We start from the raw sequence: 19,382 nt of genomic DNA, 5'->3' as shown, positions 1-19,382 counted from the left end.
CTGGGATTACAGGTGTGAATCACAACACCCAGCCATGGCAAATTTTTAAAAATAGTAACAACTAATATACTTTTACTTTGCAGGAGAAAAGATTAGGAGATGGTAGGAATTTATTATTTTCCTAAATCCTTAAAATTCTTTGACAAAGGAATTATATTTTAAAATACAAAATACTGTAAGACCTAGGAAACATACCTTTTTGACCACATTATCCAGATCTACTATCATGTTGTGAAGTTTACCCTCTGCAGCAGTTATATGAGGCTTGGCCGCAGCGACCTCTTTTTTCTTTGCATTTTCAATCACACTTTTCATCTTCTCTAACTCTTCTCTGCAAACCAACAAACAAAGATTTAATATAATCTGTCAACTGTATTAGAGTTTTGATGTCTGTACAATATATAATTGTTAAAAGTCCATGAAAGAGGCCGGGCGCAGTGGCTGATGCCTGTAATCCCAGCACTTTGGGAGGCGAAGGCAGGAGGATAACCTGAGCCCAGGAATTCAAGACCAGCCAGGGCAACAAAGGAAGACCATGTCTCTATTTTATTTTTAAAAAACAAAGAAAGAAAAGTCTATGAAAGAAATGTATGCCGGGCGCGGTGGCTCAAGCCTGTAATCCCAGCACTTTGGGAGGCCAAGGCGGGTGGATCACGAGGTCGAGAGATCGAGACCATCCTGGTCAACATGGTGAAACCCCGTCTCTACTAAAAATACAAAAAATTAGCTGGGCATGGTGGTGCGTGCCTGTAATCCCAGCTACTCAGGAGGCTGAGGCAGGAGAATTGCCTGAACCCAGGAGGCGGAGGTTGCGGTGAGCCGAGATCGTGCCATTGCACTCCAGCCTGGGTAACAAGAGTGAAACTCCATCTCAAAAAAAAAAAAAGAAATGTAATTGCTTTTTCTTTCTCTTTTTTTAAGATTAGTCAAGTGCAATAGTGAGAAAGGAGGAAAGAATAGAACGAGCAGCTTGGTCCGTAACTGACTGTGATCAACTGATCTAACTCACTATCTCTGGACCAGCATCAATGCTTTTTTTTTTTTTTTTTTTTTTTTTGAGACGGAGTTTAGCTCTTGTTACCCAGGCTGGAGTGCAATGGCGCGATCTCGGCTCACCGCAACCTCCGCCTCCTGGGTTCAAGCAATTCTCCTGCCTCAGCCTCCTGAGTAGCTGGGATTACAGGCACGCGCCACCATGCCCAGCTAATTTTTTGTAGTTTTTTAGTAGAGACGGGGTTTCACCATGTTGACCAGGATGGTCTCGATCTCTCGACCTCGTGATCCACCCGCCTCGGCCTCCCAAAGTGCTGGGATTACAGGCTTGAGCCACCGCGCCCGGCCCATCAATGCTTTTTTGTAGTTAGTAAACAGAGAAGCTTTTCTCACCAACAACTGAAAACACTTGGTTAGAAGCTAGATTCACCAGAGTGAATTAGAGAGGTAGCATGGTATATGAGGTGACCCAGACTTCAGAACAAGACAGCCCCAGATTCAGCTCCCATATCAGCCTCTCATTTCCTACATACTTTCATGTAAGGAATAGAAGTAATTCATGAGAAGTACTTAGTGCCTGGCCGTATCACAAGCACGTGATAAACAGCAGCTCTTGCAAGGATCAACCTGACTCCCCAGCCAATCAGAGAGAGCCACCAAAGGCAAAGGCATAGGAGAAGGCCAAAAACCTCACGAAGCAAATACTTAACTGGCTCTCAGGGAGCCCTCACGATTCACAATGTTTCATAAGACAGACAGACTGTGGTCTACCCATCGTAAAACACAGAACTCAAAGTGATATGAGCATAATGCCTTAACTCTCCAAAAAGATATGCTGGTTTTATCAGACTTCTTTCTCTACTACTAATAAATATTTTCTTAAGAAAGACAGCAAAATTTTGAGTGACAAATAACGATTCCATACTGCTGATGATGATCGTTAGTCAAATGTAGGTTTCCACCAGCAGAGGCTGATCTTATACCTGGGTTTGTTTGCTTGATCCGAGTTTTAGCCGACTTCCAGGAATCAAGGTCAAGGTGGCATACCTATTACATACTCATTATTTTGGTAGTTAAGGCAAACAGATTGTGGCATACTTTCTACATACTGGGATTACAGGTGTGTAATCTCGCCTAATTATATTATATTTCGCCATGTTGGTCAGACTGGTCTTGAACTCCTCTGGCCTAATTATATTTTATTCCTTCTCTCTTTTTACACCTTTGTACAAGTTCCTAATGCCAATTCAGAACAAGCACAGGTGGAAAAGGGAGGGAAGGGTTTCTCTATCTCCTCTATACAGACAATACAAAGAAAACCCAGCCCAAAGAAAGCCACCAGGAGGCCCTAATTACTTGTTAAAGTCCATGAGTAATTACTTGGCTTTGAGAAGGGCATCGGCAGCTTCATCTACTGCCTTTCTGCGTTCCTTCAACGCACTCTCCACTGTGCGCCACTGAGCAGACTTCTTCTCGCCTGCAATCTAAACAAAAAATTGTAATTACATAAACATAAATAATTGCTACTATTGTCATATGGTAGGCCAACAAGATTAAACACAGAAACATGTGACATTAAATTCAAAGGTGAAAATTTATATTTTCTCCAGAGTAAGAACTCTTAATTTAAGGCTTATGTTTTGGTGCAGTGAAGTCCATGATGCATCTCCCATCAACTGTCTTTCCACAAAATTGTTCAAAAAAAAAGTTTGTGTCCAGTACATAAAAGCTTTTTTTTTTTTTTTTTTTTTTTTGAGGCAGAGTCTTGCTTGCTCTGTAGCCCAAGCTGGAGTGCAATGGTGTGATCTCAGTTCAATGCAACCTCTGCCTCCCAGGTTCGAGCAATTCTCCTGCCTCAGCCTCCTAAGTAGCTGGGATTATAGGCATGTGACACCACGCCCGGCTAATTTTTGTATTTTTAGTAGAGATAGGATTTCACCATGTTGGCCAGACTGGTCTTGAACTCCTGATTTTGCAATCTGTCCACCCTGGCCTCCCGAAGTGCTAGGATTACAGGCATGAGCCACTGCCTGGCCATATAAGCATTTTCTAAGGAGAGGTTTTTTTTAAGATTCTCAAAAGAATTTATGAACCAAAATCAGAGTTTAAGGATAAATAGCAGGTTTACACATTTATAGGGTCCTTATTCCTCCTAAATGTTACTCTAAAGAACAACCCTCCCTAATTTGCTATGTATAAGTCAACTATTGTCAAAAACCTCCCTTAGGGCTGGGCATGGTGGCTCACATCTGTAATCCCAGCACTTTGGGAGGCCGAGGCGGGTGGATCACGAGGTCAAGAGATCGAGACCATCCTGGTCAACATGGTGAAACCCCATCTCTACTAAAAATACAAAAAATTAGCTGGGCATGGCGGCGTGTGCCTGTAATCCCAGCTACTCAGGAGGCTGAGGCAGGAGAATTGCCTGAAACCAGGAGGCGGAGGTTGCAGTGAGCCGAGATCGCGCCATTGCACTCCAGCCTGGGTAACAAGAGTGAAACTCCGTCTCAAAAAAAAAGAGTTTCTACGTTTAGCTGGGTATGGTGGTGCATGCCTGCAGTCCCAGCTACTCAGGAAACTGAGGTGGGAGGATCGCTTGAGCCCAGGAGTTCTGGGCTGCAGTGCGCTATGCCTATCAGGTGTCCGCAGTTAAGTCTGGCAACAATATGGTAACCTCCCAGGGGCAGGCGACCACCAGGTTGCCTAAGTAGGGATGAACCGGCCCAGGTCAGAAACGGAGCAGGTCAAAATTCCCATGCTGATCAGTAGTGGGATCATGCCTGTGAATAGCCACTGCACTCCAGCCTGGGCAACATAGAGACACCCCATTTCTTAAAAACAGAAAACCAAAAATAAAAGTCCCTACTTTTAGAAGAAATATTAGTACTTCTTTTCTTTGCGTACTGCTTTTTAAATGTTCTATGTAAAATTTTGCAAAGTATATCTTATAATGTGAATAATAAAGTTGATGTTTCAGTGAATTCCCACTTTAGTCATCTTGCAAATAAAATACATCAAAAATGGATGCTGATTTGGGGCCAGGCACTGTGGCTTACACCTGTAATCCTAGATTGTGGGAAGTAGAGGCAGGTGGATCACTTGAGGTCAGGAGTTTGAGACCAGCCTGGCCAACATAGTGAAACCCTGTCCCTAATAAAAACACAAAAATTAGCCAGGTGTCGTGGCGGGCACCAGTAGTCCCAGCTACCTGGGAGACTGAGGCAGGAGAATCACTTGAACCTGGGAGTTGGAGGCTGCAGTAAGCCGAGATCACGCCACTGCACTCCAGCCTGGTGACAGAGCAAAACTGTCTTTAAAAAAAAAAAAAAAAAAAGGCCAGGCTGGTGGCTCACATCTGTAATCCCAGCATTTTGGGAGGCTGAGGTGGGTGGATCACAAGGTCAAGATATCGAGACCATCCTGCCAACATGGGGAAACCCCATCTCTACTAAAAATATAAAAATTAGCTGGGTGTGATGGCGACTACAAGTCCCAACTACTAGGGAGGCTGAGGCAGGAAAATTGCTTGAACCAGGGATGGGGAGGTTGCAGTGAGCCAATATTGCGCCACTGCACTCCAACCTCATGACAGAGTGAGACTCTGTCTCCAAAAAAAAAAAAAAAAGGATGCTGATTTGGGCCACATGAATATCCTGTCATATATGATAACTTTTCCAAGACTCTAGAGTATGATGTTAGAAGAATCTGACCTCGTACTAAAAGTTCTCTTTATAACTGACCTAAACAGACTCACAAATCATGTAAATGTCAATGACGTATCTGGAGGCCAAAATTTATCACCCTTGTTGAAGGTACTCCTGCTTACAGAGGTCCAAAGAAAACCTACCCTGTAACAGACACAGGTTCCCCTACAATCAAACGAAATCCTACTATTACCAAACCCAACTCTTCACAAACACTGCTTTGAGAAAATTAATCAGTATATATTAGGAATTACATGTGCACCTGCAGCTTCTTGTACTAGAAGAAATGAAAGCTGGGTCATTCTTAACATTTCAAAACACATGTTCATACATTTTTCTAATTATTTTGTACATTAGCTAATACTCATTTCTTAACTGCTACCATTAGATTGTAAAATCTTGATTGCAATAGATTTTACACTGTCTAATAGACATGTGCTACCCATTATGTGCACTGGGGAGCAGAGATACCCCCTCATGGAGCCTTATACCCAAGTAGCACCAAGGCATTGAAAGCTTCTAATCTGTGTCCTTCTGAGGGATACTGGTCTACTTGGGTTTGAACCTAATACCCTGACATCGTGCAACTTCTAGCCTTCCCCTATCTGTAACCAGCAAATTAAATTTCCTGTGTGGTTTCCACTTTGCTGACTGAACTCTGACATTTAAATACTTTTCTTGAACTTTTAATAAAATGGAATTTTCCTTAAGTTTTCAAATGTTGTATTTTCTTTCTACTAACATCAGAGGTCTAATTTAAACTGTTTTGCAATATATATACATAAACTATGTAAAGTGTGTTTAAATTTTTTTTAAAAACTACAGTTATGATGGCAAAGTAACTTTACTGATCATGAATGATCCTGATCCTTAAGATTTATATTTTATGTTTTTACGTTTATATTACTCCTTAAGTGACTTGGAATAGAGATACATTTATATATACTGAATAACTTAATGTAATTATAAAATAATTTATTGAATCCCAGTATTATATTTGAAAAATCAATATTATTTCATTCTTTGAATTGTTTGGCATAAATTAAATAATCATAAACATTTCAAATAGCTGGTGTTTTGGGAAACACAGGCTCTCTCCAAATTATTTCTTTCTTTCTTTTTTTTTTTTTTTGAGATGGAGTTTCGCTCTTGTTACCCAGGCTGGAGTGCAATGGCGTGATCTTGGCTCATCACAACCTCCGTCTCCTGGGTTCAGGCAATTCTCCTGCCTCAGCCTCCTAAGTAGCTGGGATTACAGGCACGCGCCACCACGCCCAGCTAATTTTTTGTATTTTTAGTAGAGACGGGGTTTCACCATGTTGACCAGGATGGTCTCGATCTCTTGACCTCGTGATCCACCCGCCTCGGCCTCCCAAAGTGCTGGGATTACAGGCGTGAGCCACCGAGCCTGGCCAAATTATTTCTTAAAACTGCATGTCAACTGACAAGTACCTTAAAAAGTTCATCTATGGAAACGGCAATTTTAAAGAAAACAAAAAAAACGCTTAAGCACTATTAAAATATGAAAGTAAATGTTAACTAATTCTTGTATCAGTATTGTAAGATAAAATAAAGCACAATGTAGAAAATTCATTCTGAAAGTTTAAAGGCTTTTCAGGGATTTTTTGTTTTTGAGACAGAGTCTACCAGGCTGGAGTGCAGTGGCATGATCTCAACTCACTGCAACCTCCTACTCCCTGGTTCAAGCTATTCTCCTGCCTCAGCCTCCCAAGTAGCTGAGATTATAGGCACGCATCACCATGCCTAGCTAATTTTTATATTTTTAGTAGAGATGGGGTTTCATCATGTTGGCCAGGAAGGTTTCGATCTCCTGACCTCGTAATCCACCCACCTCGGCCTCCCAAAGTGCTGGGATTATAGGCATGAGCCACCACACTCAGCCTTTTAGTTTTTTAAAGATAATTATCCTAAGGCCAGGCGCAGTGGCTCACACCTGCAATTCCAACACTTTGGGAGGTTCAGATCACTTGAGGTCAGTGAACCCAATCTGGCCAAAATGGCAAACCCTGTCTCTACTAAAAATAGAAAAATTAGCTGGGCGTGGTTGCAGGCACCTGTAATCCCAGTTACTCAGGAGGCTGAGGCAGAGAACTGCTTGAACCTGAGAGGTAAACGTCGCATTGTGCTGAGATCGCACCACTGCACTCCTGCCTGGGCAACAGAGCAAGACTCCGTCTCAAAACAACAAAAACAAAAAAAGATCATTATTCTAGACTGTTTTCGCCTAGTGAAAGCCCATACCATAGGGAAGAAAGCAGTCTATTAAATATTATACTTCTCTCAAACCCCATTTTTTTTTCTTTTTGTCCCACAAGTCATGACAGCCAAAAAACTTCTAATCATTCATTGGACTCACCTCAGAATTGTCCATGGCGGCTTTCAGTATGTTGGAGTGTGCATTGACAGCCTGGACCGCAGCATTCTGAGCTGCAATAGCCTGCAGAGTGACACTTGCAGTTTGCCTCAGAGCATCTTCTAAACTCTTGGCTAGAGCTTAAAAAAAAAAAAAAAATGAACAGTTAAACAAATCCCTAACTCCATAAATGACTGGAAACTTTTGCTGTTCTCCTATTGAGCCTTCCATTGTATTTCTCAAAAAAATATGAAAAGGAACAACAAAATACATGAGACTCAAGTTTAGGGAATCAAAGTTTCACTTAAAAGTATGGTAAAATACTGACAATTTAGTCTGGATGATGAGTCTATGAAGCTTTATTACACTATTTTTTCTTGTATGTATATCTAAACTTTTTCAAAATAAAAAGTGTTTTTTTTTTTTCCCCCAAAATTATTTAAAGAAGGACAAAAGGACTCAATAGCAGACACCAATGTTCAAGAGGCTACCACCTATTAAGATCATATTTCTATATGCTGTTTCAGGAATACCAAAAAGTAAAGCAAAGAATAATTTTAGGTAATTTACTAAAATGCAAAAAAAAAAAAAAATGGTCATTTGAAGAAAGAAGGTTAGTGAGAATACTAGTAATAAATATGACAAAAATAAAAAATACATTTGACAAATGAGAAAAACATGATGATTTTGAGCGAAAGCAGCATAAACTAGCAAAGAACAAACAGAATCAGATGAACTATAAACAGTACCTCTGCAAGAAAGATAAAAGAGGAAAGCTAATAAGGAAAAAATAAAAATAAATTGACAGAAGTGATAGAAGTGAAACAACAGCAGCAGGAAAAAAGAGAGAAGGAGGCAAGGGAGGGAAACGATGGTATTTGGATCTCACAACATACGTAAGGGAACAGTAGACACCAACTACAGGTAGTTGTGAACCACTTTACGGAGGCCACAGAAAGTGGGCTGCTGGAAGGCACCTGCTGCTTCCAGCCCTCTTCAGAGTTCTAGTCACTGTATTCTGATCCTTGATAAATGTTACACATGCAAACATATGCATGTACATTTTTAAAGTTAAGTTTGAGAGAAAAATAAGAGGTGATAGATAAAATTCTGAAAATTTTCACTTGGCCCAAAATGAAAGATGAGAGGAACCGGGCAAAGAAAGTAACAGCTGAAACAGCAGACATCTCCATCTTACATGTATAGCTTAATTTCAAAGTGCCCGTGTGATAAATGATAAAGAGAGACAAGTGAAAAGTGAAGAAAAAAAATAGGACTAAAAGAAAAAAGAAATATTTCACTTAGAAGTCATTTTTTAAATATTCTCAACTATTTGTAAGACAGCCAAGAACTCAGAAGAATACAAAAAAAAAAAATCAAAAATCCAAATCCGAGTAGTAAAACTAATGCCATAGGCAGAGAATGACACCTATGCTCATTCTGTGTCTTCTACTGGTTTATACGATTCTAAGAAATTTGGCTCCTCAGAATAGGACAGAACCACCACATTACAAGGGAAACAGGAACAAAACAAATGTTGAGGAGATCAAAAAACTATAAATAGCTGCTGTGAGTACTTAAACAACTCTCTGACCAGCAAAAAAGCTACATCCCATGACCTCCAGAGACATTAACATATAGCACAATACAAAAAATTATGTTACATGTGCTTTAAGACAGAAATAAAAATTTTTAAGCATCTATTATCTTTTTTAAACTATCCAAAAACTTAATCCTGACCTACCGAAGACAGCAAAAATAATAATAATAATAATAATAATAATAATAAAAAACTTGGCCAGGTGTAGTAGCTCATGTCTATAATCCAAGCACTTTGGGAGGTCAAAGTAGGAGGATTTCTTGAGGCCAAGAGTCCAACACTACCTTGACCAACATAGTGAGAGCCCATCTCTTAAAAAAAAAAAAAAAAAAAGTAAAATTGAAAGTTAAAAAAGAATAGGCTTGTTAGCTGGAAACCACCAATGCACAGAACATTCCATGCCCTACCAGTGTCAGATAAGAGCACTACTAGAACTACTAGAGTCCAGAGGCTAAGTGATAAGGCAGTGTAAGCCATTCTGATTCCAACAAGTAAATTTACAAGATTAACAATTATTAATAAAAGACTCTTAGAGCTGGGTACAGTGGCTCACGCCTGTAATCCCAGCACTACGGGAGGCCAAAGTGGAAGGACCACTTGAGCCCAGGAGTATAACATCAGTCTAGACAACATAATGAGATGCCCATCTCTATAAAAACTTAAAAAAAAAAATTAGCCAAGCATAGTGGTACATGCCTGTAGTCCCAGCTACATAGGAGGCTAAGGTGGGAGGATGGCTTGGACCTGGGAGGTTAAGGCTTAGTGAGCCACAATAGCGCCACTGCACTCCAGCCTGGGTGACAGAGAAAGACCCTGTCTCAAAAAAATAAATAAAGGACTTTCAGGCAAGCTGCTAAAACATAAGTAATCAATTTCTGTTTCCCAGAGTATAAAGAATCTTTAGCACTAATCTAATCTTTAGTATTATTTGGAATTTTCACCAACCACACACTAAGAATAGTCTTTTGTCACTTGGGTAAAAGAAATTTAGATGAAATGAAGGTGGTGAATCAATCAATGAGGAAATGAAGACAGAGAGGCTAAATAACTTGCCCAAGCTCACACAACTAGTGAGTGGCAGAGCCAGATGTGAACCAATCAGATTTAGAGGAAAAACAACCTAGCCAACAAAAGAAACCACAACTAGCTGGTAGATGACAAACTTGTGCTGACAGTTTAAGAAGAGAGCAACTGGGAGATGACTCAAAATCCTTAAGAAGCTGCTTGGTTTACATACACTCAATTTTAACTTGTTCTTGTTTTTCCTGTTGTGCAAGGCGAGCTGCAACTTCTTCAGGTGGTCGCTCCCTTATAGAAGATGAAGATGCTTCTTCTTGCAGCAAAAGTAAATAAGAGGAAATCAAATTTCAGAAAAACACCATCATTTGTACTGGCCAGTTATAGCAATGCAGGGCATTTTTGTGGTAAGAATTCTAAAACCGTATCATTACTCTTAATGATTCCAAAATGAAGAAATAGGAACCCACTTTTAATCTCCTTGTCTAAAAAGATGTATTAGAACTTTCAAATTTTTAAAAACTTCCTAAGACAGTCTGAAAACCTGAAGCTAGTGTAAATGTATACATAGTGTCTAGGTGTTGCCTAGGCATTAAGTAGTTCTGATGAGCATATCATGCATAAAAGAGCAAATGTAAATAATTAAATTACCTGAAAGTGCAGGTGTGGGTTTTCCTTCACCAATTTCAGGGTGATCAGTTTTTAAAGATTCCTCATGCTGAACTGCAGGGGCTGGGACCGACGGTGTATCACCTGCTGCAGAAATAATTTGAGCTGCTTCTGTAGGTGCTATAAATATATGTTACTCATGGTATTTATACTTTCCAGGGTTAACAGAGAAACACAAAGGAATTTACTACCAGCACCACCCACTTCACAACTGATTCAAATAGGAAGACACAAATATTTGTACTGCCGCATGTTTGAATAACACACAAACGGGAGCAATGACTACTGCATATGTAAACTCACACAAAATGGACAATGGTTGGGCCGGGCGTGGTGGCTCAAGTCTGTAATCCCAGCACTTTGGGAGGCCGAGGCGGGTGGATCACGAGGTCAAGAGATCAAGACCATCCTGGTCAACATGGTGAAACCCCGTCTCTACTAAAAATACAAAAAATTAGCTGGGCATGGTGGCACGTGCCTGTAATCCCAGCTACTCAGGAGGCTGAGGCAGGAGAATTGCCTGAACCCAGGAGGCAGAGGTTGCAGTGAGCCGAGATCGTGCCATTGCACTCCAGCCTGGGTAACAAGAGCAAAACTCCGTCTCAAAAAAAAAAAAAAAAAAAAATAGACAATGGTTGAGTAAGAACAAAATTAAGAAGTCCTGTCTGCATCCACCTGCATTTTAACCATCATTATTTCCAGGCAAGGCTTTTAGTAATATTAAATATTAACATACAAGAAGTGGACATTTAGATAACATAGAAGAAGAATAACAAAGGAAAAAGAGTCTGTTAATGAGGAAGACAGACAAAAGAAAGCAACTAAACAAAGAATATTTTGTAATTGCTTTGAAGAGTGGTAGAAGACATGTGAGCAGGAAAAAGTACAGTTTTAAACACAAAGATGAAAGGTCAGAGTGAACAAGAACAGAACTCAGTTAAAAGACATACATATATTTTTGGCACTTTGGGAGGCCAAGGTGGAAGGACTGCTTGAGGCCAAGACCAACTTGACCAACAGAGCAAGACCCCATCTCTATCAATCAAATCAATCAGTCAATCAATACTGTGTGTGTGCAGTATGATACACATGTATATATTTTTTCTTTTTTTCAGACAAGGTTGCACTCTGTTGCCTAGGCTGGAGTAAAGTGGCACTATCATAGCTCACTGCAACCTCGATCTCCCAGGCACAAGCAACACTCCCACCTCAGCCTCTGGTATGTAGCTGGGACTACAGGTGTGCACCATCAAACTTGGCTAATTTTTTATTTCTTTTGTAGAGACAGGGTCTGCCTCTCTTGCACAGGCTGGTTTCAAATGCCTAGGCTCAAGTGATCCTCCCTCATCAGCCTCTCAAAGTGCTAGGATTACAGGTGTGAGCCATTGTGCTGGGCCTTAGTTTTAAAGTAAAAGTCAATTATCAATCCCCTGGCTCAACATTCTCTTCCCATCCCACTCAGAATATAAAACAATTTTTTTGTTTGTTTGAGACGGTCTTGCCCTGTCACCCAGGCTGGACTGCAGTTGTACAATCACAGCTCACTGCAGCCTCTACCTCCTGGGCTGAAGTGTTCCTCCCTCCCGAGTGCTGGGATTACAGGCGTGCACCACCATGCCCCGTTGATTTTTAATTTTTTATAGCAACAGAATCTTGCTATGTTGCCCAGGCTGCTTTCAAGCTCCTGCGCTTAAGCAATCCTCCCGCCTTCGCTTTCCAAAGTTCTGGGATTACAGGCATGAGCCCCTGGAACCGGCCTAAAACAAAATTCTTACAATGGCTTCCAAGGACTGCTACAATAAGCTTTTTGCTCCCTCTCTGACCTCATATGCTCCTGTTCTCCCCTTAATCAATTCACTCCAGCCTCATTACCCTTTGCTTGAGTATGTTGAGCCTCTACACCAGCTAAGCTTGCTGCCTGGGATGCTTTTCCCCACCACCCTTTTACATGACTTACTCCCCTTATCTCTTTCTAACCGTTGCTCAGATAACCCCTTTCAGGTAAGGCATTCCTTACACACTCCATTTAAAACTGCAGTATTCCCTCCCATAATGTCTGACATCCTATGCTTTTTACTTGTTTATTCCCTTTCCTCATCCAACCAAGAAATATCAGCTGAAAAAAAAAGTTTTAACTGTATTGTTCATGGCTATTTCCCCAATGCTTACAAGAATGTCTGGCACAGAAAAGACAGTAAATATCTGCTGAATTAAAGAAAGTCTGGTGACTTAACCAAGGACAGATGTAACTAAGGAGAAACATAAGAAGTTCAAATGTATACTGAACAGGTTAGAGTTCAACAGGCAAGTACTGTAAATTAGGGTGGGGTGACTGGTAGTTTCTGAAGTCAAAAACTATCTGCAGGGATAAAAGCAAGACAGTTTCATCAGTACGAAAGAGAGGATAAAGAATTGGTGAAGAGATTTACCTATAATTTAAAAAGGATGGTTCTAAATATTTAAGTACCTGTTGCTGAAGCTGGAGCATCTCCCTTTTGTTTTTGGAGTTGTGAGGCAGGCTGTTTAGATTCTTTCATTACTTCTGATACACTAGAGATTTTTAGTGGACCAGACTGAATCTTGGAAATAAAAAACATTTAACATTTCAGATATACTATTTTTTAAAAGGGTACAGTAATTTGCAGTATTTCAAATGTCAAGTCTTTCAGGCTTTTAACATAAAGTTATCAACACTTTACGACATATGTATTTTTATAAATATAGTTGAGAAAAACCACCATTACTAAAAAAGTGCAGTCCAAAGATTTCATTCCAAACGACCAGCCCGTATTTTAGTAGTAATGAAGGCTTCTATTAGGGTGACCAATAAAGTCCATGACACATGATCTTCTCATTAAACATCATTCCTTGTACTTACACAGTATTAAGAAGACTATTATCATTTCCTTTCTAAATCAAATTATCATGTCTTCTGTATACATTCAATTAGAATCAAATGATTATTAAAGGCTCTGAGTAAAAATACAAATGAATTTTTTGTTTCTTCGATCTCTAGGATTCATGCAACTACACAATAAGATAAACGATCAATTTGTAAGTAATGCTTGCTTTCCTCTTTCCCAATTATTGCCTGCCCTAAGTTTAAGACACTGTTCATTTAAGAGGGTTGCCAGATGATGTGCCAGAGAAAATTACTTTTACTTTTATTTCCACGTATGTTATTCGACTTTTTGCCCTAACTTGGCAGTAGGACTCAAAGATATCCCTAACATGACTACTTAAACATAACAGAGATGGTTCTGAATTTTGTCACTACCAGAAACTAGAATTATTCCCATTTTCATTAAAATATTATTTTTGAATGATGAATGTTTACTGTAACAAGCAAAATAATACCAAGATACATCAGTGGCTGTAACTTGCCTCTTCATTGCTTCTTTCCCTTTCCACTCTCTCAGGTAGCCACTGCTAATAGCCTGTAATCCATCCTTCTACTCCCGAGCAAAAGCTCAAATACATACACATAAACGATGTTTCACTTCCTTAAACCAAAATAGGATTATACAAATTACCTTGCAACTTGCTCTTTCTTTCATTTAATACTGTACCACAGACCTTCTCCTTCAGGTCAATAAATTATTTGTAGTTGCATAATATCTTCATGTACCGATTTCCCATAATTTGGTCAACTCCTCTATAGTCATTCAAGTTGTTTCCTGTTTTGTTTTGCTTTGTTGCTACAAACAAAGCAATGAACAACCATCCCTGTCCGTTTAAACGAAAAGCACCATAGTGTGACATCTATGGGATAGTTTCCCAGAAGAGGAACTGCTAGGTCAAAGGGTGTTTGTTTGTGTGTGTGTGCGTGTGTGTGTGTGTGTGTGTGTGTGTGTGTATTTTTTGACACGGAGTCTTGCTGGAGTGCAGTAGCACAATCTCAGCTCACTGCAACCTCTACCTCTTGGGTTCAAGTGATTCTCCTGCTTCAGCCTTCGGAGTAGCTGGGATTACTGGCGCCCACCACCACTTCTGGCTGATTTTTGTATTTTTAGTAGAGACAGGGTTTTGTTATGTTGGCCAGGCTGGTCTTGAACTCCTGACCCACCTCGGCCTCCGAAAGTGCTAGGATTTACAGGTGTGAGCCACTGTGCCCGGCCAGGGTTGTATATTCTTAACAGATGTTAACAGATCACTTTCACTTAAGGTTCTAGTGACTCACATTCTCACAGTAAAAGTGTGTGTGTGATCTATTTCCAAATTCAGTTGTTCTATTCCTCTAATTTCTTTTCCTGTGTCCCAACTTTATTTTATTAAAAGAGCAGTATAAAAACGTCAGTATCTAGAAAAGCACCCCCCTCATCCCCTTTTCAAAATATTCTTGAGTAGTCTTGTACATCATTAATTTCTCCATATGAACATTAACAGTGCATTAACTGGTTCCTCATCATCTAGAAAAATTCACTCAAATTCTTACTAAAGTTGTGTGTATAGACACACCATAAAAACATCATTCCTCTCAAATATATACATTTCTCTCATATATATGTATGTTATATATATTTGGTACTATCTTAATATATATTTGGTACTACCTTGGTATTATCTTTAATGACATACATATATATTTGAGAGAAATGACATTTTTATGATATGAAGTTCTATCCATGAATATAACATTTGGAATCATTTAGGCATTATTCCATGTCCAACAAAAAGATTTTATGCATGGACAGTTAAATACAAAGACAATGTTATAACAAATCATGTTGCCGTTAAAAAGGTTACCAAGTGACAGGCGCAGTGGCTCACACCTGTAATCCCGGCACTTTGGAAGGCCAAGGAAGGTGAATCACGAAGTCAGGAGATCAAGCCCATCCTGGCTAACACTGTGAAACCTGTCTCTACTAAAAATACAAAAAATTAGCCAGGTGGGGAGGCACAGGACTGTAGTCTCAGCTACCTGGGAGGCTGAGGCAGGAGAATCACTTGAACTTGGGAGGCAGAGGTTGCAGTGAACTGAGATTGTGCCACTGCACTCAAGCCTGGGCAACAGAGCAAGACTCTGTCTCCAAAAAAAAAAAAAAAAAAAGGTTACTATGAAATAAAATGCACAAGCAACAAGTTGACACAATGTTTAACAGAACAGAGTGCTTGAATAAATGGTAAAAAAAAATAAAATAAAATAATAATAAAAACACTAACTGCTGTTATACTTCAGAGGTGAGAAAATTAACTTAGGTCTGCAGTGTAGGATGATGCCCTTGAGGAGAACATTAATGGGCAAATGGAAAGGAAGTCATTCTGGGTAGGAAACCATCCTGAAAAAACTTGTGCCAATGAAAGGGATCTTAGGTGAGTTCTCTCTTTAACCATGGCCCTTGGAACAGTGCCTGTAACATAATAATCACTTGATTAACACTGGTTGAATAAATGAATAAACAGAAAGCACAGACATATCTGTAATGAAGGGCAACTGGTATAGAGCTAAGGGCTTATGTGTAGGACCCAGAGATAAGGCTGCAAAGGTAAACAAGTGCCAGATTGCCACCAAGGGTACTGAATATCAACTTAAAAGCTAGCAAAGACCACAAACTACAGAAATAAAGGTCCCCAGTGGCCAGTACCTAGCCTAACATTTAAGCACTCCTGGCTTCGTATTCCTTATTCAGAGCATGAGACAGTCTCTTAAGATTTCTCTAGTTTTTACATCCTATGGTCTTCCGACTTTTAAATAATAGGAAATATTTGAAAGTACACTAATAGGTGTTATCATGAAAATATCATAGCACTTCTTTTAGAAGATTATCTGGTATTGACAGGAGGATGACCCAGATTCTGTTAGGAGGCAGAGATCTAGTGGGATGGAGACTGGGAGGAAGATGAGAAAGACTATGCATGGAGAGCAACAGGCCTAGTTCAGAAGACAATTTGAATATGAAGGGGTAGGGATAGTGGTAATACAAGAAGGAGATTAAATAAGGTAAGACAGCTAACAAACTATGGGTAACCTGTAATGAATCTAAGAATTCTGGCCTAGCTACACTGGACAGCTTGGTACCATCTTTAACACAAAACAGTACATCAGGAGTAGTGTAAGTGTGGAGTTGGTGTAGTATAAATATGCTGAGTTATTAAGTGGAAATGTTCTGCAAAGTAGCTAAAGTGGAGTGAAGAGAGGCCAAGGCTATTTGGAGAAATAAAGGATTAAACTACAAAGAATGACATCTGAAGTCACGTCAACTGAGAAAAGAACGCTGCTCTGAATTTTTCAACTGTACTCCATGCTCCTAGAACAGCTTCCAGCTATTTCTCCTGGGTCATGCAGCTTAAAATAGATCCAAGATTTTAGAATAAATCCACAGGATTCTGTTCCTTGACTTATGAAGCTGCAATATTATCTCCCTCAGCCAGTATGGACATTTCAAAGTCCATACAGAAGAATAAATGATGCAGAAGACTAGTCAAAAACATTTTGAAAAAGCATTGATGATATTTGTTTTTCCAAATGTTAACTTTGCTATAGGATTGGTCTCTAGATCATGCTAGATGCTGGATGGTAAATCCACCCGGTTTCTAACAATAAACTGATCAGCCATGTCCAGCCTCATAGCATAAAGAAATATTCAATACCAACGGGTCAAAAATCCAAGCTTTTTCACAGAAGTTTTTTTTACAAGAAGTTGTATGTGAATGAAGAAAACATTTAAAATTAGAGTTTAAAAACATTTTTTAAGTCTGGTGATTAAAAAAATATACACAAAGTTACAGGAATAATAGAAGATATCCTGTCAACTAATTTGTATCTAGCTGAAAATTCTGTGACTCTGTACTACAGTCTAAAAGAAGCCATTACTAACCATAACATGTGGTTCTGGCCAGGCGCGGTGGCTCATGCCTATAATCCCAGCACTTTGGGAGGCCAAGTGGAGTGGATCACAAGGTCAAGATATTGAGATCATTCTGGTCAACATGGTGAAACCCCACCTCTACTAAAAATACAAAAATTTGCTAGGCATGGTGGTGCATGCCTATAGTCCCAGCTACTCGGGAGGCTGAGGCAGGAGAACTGCTTGAACCTAGGAGGTGGAAGTTGTGGTGAGCCGAGATCTCGCCATTGCACTCCAGCCTAGGTAACAACAATGAAACTCCATCTCAAAAAAAAAAAAAAAAAAAAAAAAAAAAAACGTGGTTCTATGTCATGACCATTCTGCACTTGTTTTTGTAGTGTTCTAAGTAAGAGCCTGATATCTGCAACCGTACGGGATTACATATATAGACGTCCCCCTTGGTCAACAGGGCAACCATGGTTACCTCTGCCCAAGATATCCCCTCCGTTTACCCTTGTGTGCAGCACAATTATTTTCTATGTGGTATGTACTGAGAACACTTATGGGACTCCAAAAGAATAAATATCCATCTGTACCAGTTACTATTAGTTCAATTTAAAGAAAACTGGCCAGGTGCGGTGGCTCACGCTTATAATCCCACCACTTTGGGAGGCCAAGGCAGGCAGAGCACAAGGTCAGAAGTTCAACACCAGCCTGGCCAACAAGGTGAAACCCCATCTCTACTAAAAATACAAAAAATTAGCTGGGTATGGTGGCGCACGCCTGCAATCCCAGCTACTTGGGAGGCTAAGGCAGGAGAATCACTTGAACTCAGGAGGTGGAGGTTGCAGTGAGTGAGACTGCACTATTGCGCTACAGCCTGGGCAACAGAGCAAGACTCTGTCTCAGGAAAAAATAAAAAAAAAAAGAAAACTAACATACATACATCTAGCAAGTTGCACTGAATACACACAAAATACCATTGGCTCTCTGTATCTGTGGGTTCTACATCCATTGATTGAACCAACTACAGATCGAAAATATTTTTTTTAAAAACTGCACCTGAGTCCAGGCACAGTGGCTCACACCTGTAATCCCAGCACTTTGGGAGGCCAAGGCAGGTGGATCACCTGAGGTCAGGAGTTCGAGATAAGCCTGGCCAACATGGTGAAACCCCATCTCTACTAAAAATATAAAAAAATAGATGGGTTTGGTGGCAAGTGCCTATAATTCCAGCTACTCAGGAGGCTGAGGCAGGAGAATCACTTGAACCCAGGAGGCAGAGGTTGAGGTGAACTGAGATCACACCACTGCGCTCCAGTCTGGGAAACAAAAGCAAAACTTTGTATCAAAAAAAAAAAAAAAAAAACAACCTGCTCCTGTATTGAACATGGACAGACTTTTTCTGGTCATCTTTCCCTAAATAACACAGTATAACTAAAATTTAGATAGCATTTACATTGTATTAGATATAACATCTAACCTAGAAATGATTTAAAGTATATAGAAAGGTGTGCATAGATTATATACAAATGCTGTAACATTTTATATCTGAGGCTTGAGCATCCATGGGATTTTTTATCCATGGGAGGTCCTGAACCACTCCTCCATGAATACCAAAAGACAACTGTATTTTCAACATGAAAACAATTTGCTTTTAAAGTATTTCATTGGATAAGCTGAAATATTGTTTAAAAACTCTTACCGATTTCTTTGGCAATGGAACATTATAAGCTGCGGAACCAAGAACCATCTCGAAGAGTTTGTCTGAGTAAGGTATGGTTTTCTCCACACTTTCCCGGAAATGGGAATCCCATTTGGCATATAGGATAGTGCCACCAATACCTCCGCCAACAAACAAAAGGCCGGCTCCAGCAATTTTGCCAGTAGTCAACCTAAGTGAAAGAAATAGGAAATAGATTTATATTTCTTGGCTCTCCTACATCTACTTTCCTACACCAATGTGAGCATCTCAAACACCTCTAGCTTCTACTTATCTACTACTAATTCAGATCATAGCAGCCAAATTTACTACCACATCTGCACATCACCTTTTCCTGATTTGTTTCTAACTTGTTGCCACTAAAAATAATATTTATTCATTTTGGGAGGCCTAACGGAAGGGCTGCTTGAGCCCAGGAGTTCAAGACCACCCTGGGCACCATAATAAGACCCCAACTCTACCCCACCCCCCCTTAAAAAAAAAACATTAGCCAAGCGTAGTAGCACGTGCCCCA

The 19,382-nt window shown here is 39.9% G+C and overlaps 1 protein-coding gene across 13 annotated transcripts in view; it reads right to left on the bottom strand.

The window, feature by feature from the left end:
* The window catches only part of IMMT (inner membrane mitochondrial protein), a 52,400-nt gene that overhangs the window by 16,726 nt on the left and 16,292 nt on the right, over window positions 1–19,382 (bottom strand). For 2 of the 13 annotated variants that reach the window (XR_012517164.1, XM_039480244.2), the window contains exons 3-9: window positions 18,851–19,040; window positions 12,825–12,936; window positions 10,340–10,477; window positions 9,909–10,004; window positions 7,075–7,211; window positions 2,374–2,477; window positions 196–331 (exon numbers count right to left, since the gene is read on the bottom strand). Coding sequence is in view for 11 of the 13 variants with exons in the window: in XM_039480244.2 (XP_039336178.1) it covers window positions 196–331; window positions 2,374–2,477; window positions 7,075–7,211; window positions 9,909–10,004; window positions 10,340–10,477; window positions 12,825–12,936; window positions 18,851–19,040 (913 nt within the window). In the remaining 2 variants the exon portion in view is untranslated. Of the gene's footprint in view, window positions 1–195; window positions 332–2,373; window positions 2,478–7,074; window positions 7,212–9,900; window positions 10,005–10,339; window positions 10,478–12,824; window positions 12,937–18,850; window positions 19,041–19,382 lie in introns of those variants that run through there. The other 11 variants (XR_012517166.1, XM_039480250.2, XM_074397358.1 and 8 more) reach the window with 8 other exon arrangements.

This window comes from Saimiri boliviensis, chromosome 1, assembly GCF_048565385.1.
Source record: "Saimiri boliviensis isolate mSaiBol1 chromosome 1, mSaiBol1.pri, whole genome shotgun sequence".
Classification (NCBI taxonomy): Eukaryota; Metazoa; Chordata; class Mammalia; order Primates; family Cebidae; genus Saimiri; species Saimiri boliviensis.
Note: the sequence above shows the minus strand (reverse complement) of the source record. Positions and strands in the feature narration are given on the sequence as shown.